The sequence below is a fragment of the Leuciscus leuciscus genome (genome assembly GCF_965113295.1).
Source record: "Leuciscus leuciscus genome assembly, chromosome: 14".
Lineage (NCBI taxonomy): Eukaryota > Metazoa > Chordata > Actinopteri > Cypriniformes > Leuciscidae > Leuciscus > Leuciscus leuciscus.
In genome coordinates this window covers 1024775-1027947 of record NC_138738.1, presented here as the reverse complement: position 1 = coordinate 1027947, position 3173 = coordinate 1024775, and the positions used below count along the sequence as shown (strand labels likewise).

The following is a 3173-nucleotide window of genomic DNA, read 5'->3' as shown; positions in this document are numbered from 1 at the left end:
TATAATATTTAATGCTGTCAAATCCATTAATCGCATCTAACATAAAAGTTTTTGTTGATATAATATACACATATCAACAAAAACTTTTGTTAGATGCGATAATCGCAATTTGACAGCATAAAATAATATTATGTATATGCATTATACATTGCATTACAATTTCAGTCAGTTTCAGCGGCAAATATTGTATAATTACACTATATATATGCAGCTTTTATGAAGCCACATTAATTTAGAGACTACATGGAAAACTCTCGGCTTGGTGAAGTAAAATAAATAACAGTTCATGGAAATGTTGTATTTCAGCTGTAAGTCATATAACATACAAGCGTGTTAGTGTTAGACCTGTGCTGACACACAGTTAGCTGGAGTTTTTCTGAAGTTCTCTTAGTCATGACGTCAACTTGTAGTCCACCGTAGCAAAACTCCCCACTGCGCAAGTCAGGACTACATTTCCCATGAACACTCGCGCGGATCGTCAATAAGCTGCTGTCATTTAGGCGACGGACGAAAAGCGTGCGAACGCAAAAACCTGCTGGAACCGGAGAAGTTGAGTCGCTTTACCATGTTAACACTGACTTTAAGACGACTAATCAAGGTGAGTTTAAACATACACACGCGCATTATAGCGCGCTATAACGCGAGGAGCTGCTGGTCAGGGCGCGTGATGTTAAACAGGCGTTATGATCGCTCCTGTTCTCTTCAATATAGCAGATGATATTAATCAGTATACATGCATAAGCGAACATGCATTAGAGACGTTACAGATTTGTACATGTATCTCTTTAAAACAGTGTGTTATTGAAGCGCTCGAGCACGTGCGGGTCTAGACGTGGCATGATGATGATGATGATGATGATGATGTGATGTTTGACATCATTTTAAACAACTGCATTTGTGAATCGTCTCTAAGTTCAGTAGACTTACACATAGACATCGAGTTAGTGAGTTAGAGAGATGATTATACAGGATGGAGTCCTCTCACACTAGTTAGATGATGCAACCACACATGTGTGTCAGCGTGAAGCGTATTTAACTCTTTCACTATTTAACTCTTTCACTTTCACTATTTAACTCTTTCACATGCAGATGAAGGAATGCACATGCACTTTCATGCTTTAGTCTTCTGCTTCTAATCTGTGAAGTTTGTTAAAGTGCAAGAGATCAGATCTGAACTGGTGTCATGTGTGGAAGCCCGTTTAAGAACTTAAGAAAATCATACTTTGGAAAATGATTTATGACATTAAGTCGTTAAGATAAAAAGGCTAAGCTATTACATGTCATAATTATGAGACAAACAGATGAAATTATAAGAGATATGTCGAAATTATGACTTTCTATATCATAATGTGTATGTACTTTTTGTCATAATTGATGTAAATTTCAAATAAAAATGCCATAATTATGACTTCATCTCATAAATAATATAAATGACTGTCTTAATTTAGACTTTTTTCACAATTTAGACTTTTTTCGTTATAATTTCGAGACTTAATTTTATAATTTACTTCATATGTGATAATTTTGACTTTTAATGTCATAATTGACTTGTCATAATTTCAGATTAGTATGTCATAATTTCGACTTTTCATCTAATAATGATGTGTTAGTATATGATAATTATTTGCAAAAGCACAAATAGGCCTCCATGTGCTTCTAATGTGACCCAACAGTGATCAAACCTGATCTGAGTCAGCTGATGGAAAGATGAAACCAGCTCTTTTTATTCTTCATATTTTAATCAGTGAAATGACTTTTTCCAGTTATTAATGAGAGCCTCACGTTCACCTCAGAGTTGATGCATGTTTTATTAGACTGAACGTTAGATTATCTGTTGATATGTGTCAGTCCGTCAGTCACGTGTCTCTCAGACTGTCAGGCGTTCACGTGCGTTCATGCTCCTCTTGTTATGTGTGTGTGTGTGTGTGTGTGTGTGTGTGTGTGTGTGTGTGTGTGTGTGTGTGTGTGTGTGTGTGTGTGTGTGTGTGTGTGTGTGTGTGTGTGTGTGTGTGTGTGTGTGTGTGTGTGTGTGTGTGTGAGTCCGTCAGTCTCGTGTCTCTCAGACTGTCAGTCGTTCACGTGCGTTCATGCTCCTCTTGTTATGGGCTTCTGAATATGAACACAGGTGTGTGTGTGTGTGTGTGTGTGTGTGTGTGTGTGTGTGTGTGTGTGTGTGTGTGTGTGTGTTTGTCAGTGATCTGATCAAACTAACTTCATTAAGCAGAAGCATGAGGGCTTTAGTTAGTTCGTTAGTTTCTTCAGAAACTCTTTCTCAAGCCTTCCCCATGTTTGTTCCATTGAAATCTGAAGTGTTATATTGATTGTTCAAGCATGTTGCACTGCAGAAATCATTTTTGTAATCTTGTTGTTTCTAAAAGAAAGTCTTGAGGTTTATGCTTAAAAAACTTAGTTAAAAAAAAAAAACACCAATAGAATGATACTTTTTTATATTCTAAATATAAACACAAAAGCGAGTGATAAAAACTGCACCCATATCTGAACATTTCCAGCGTTTGAGCTGGAGTGTGTGTCTCATTTTGTAAGTCTGATTATGAGCTGTTCACACATTGGCAATAAAATAGTGATTAATGTGTGAAAACTGTCTGTTAGTGTGAGCTTTCATTGGACGGGTTGTGCTGTATCCAGCCGTCATCTTATCAGTCATCTTGCATAAGCAGCTTTAACCCGGACTCAATAATTAACCAGTCCTTGTTTTGCATTAAATGCCAAAGCTCATGTTCTGATCAGCCAATCAAACGAGAGCATTGCATCCACACCTCTCATTAAGTCATTCTTGCGGTTTCATCTAGATAGTTATTTAGTAATACCAGCGTGACTAGTTCATATATCATATCATAAACTGAAAGAACTCGTTGTGCGGTTTTACTGTACATGCTTTACATGCGTTTCTGAGTTACCGTGGTAACAGACCTCAGACCCTCATTCAAACATCTGTCAGACGGTGTAAACGTGATGTTACACTCGTTCAGCGTCACCTGTGACTTCTGTGTCAGATGTGTGTGTGTGATCATACTGATGTGGGAATGATTGATTGTCATGTTCAAATACTAGCGAAGCAAAAAGCATCATTTCGTTAGAGTCACTCGTTTAACTCTTGAGCTTCAGATTCCACTGATGTTCACTTCACTCCCAGTGAATGCATGCAGTGATAA

At 37.5% G+C, this 3173-nt stretch overlaps 1 protein-coding gene across 1 annotated transcript in view; it reads left to right on the top strand.

The window, feature by feature from the left end:
- Positions 1–465: 465 nt before the first annotated feature.
- The window catches only part of shmt2 (serine hydroxymethyltransferase 2 (mitochondrial)), a 32742-nt gene continuing 30034 nt past the window's right edge, over positions 466–3173 (top strand). Inside the window, exon 1 of the mRNA XM_082136433.1 lies at positions 466–598. Within this exon, the coding sequence (XP_081992559.1) occupies positions 566–598 (33 nt within the window). The 5' untranslated portion in view covers positions 466–565. The remainder of the gene's footprint in view (positions 599–3173) is intronic.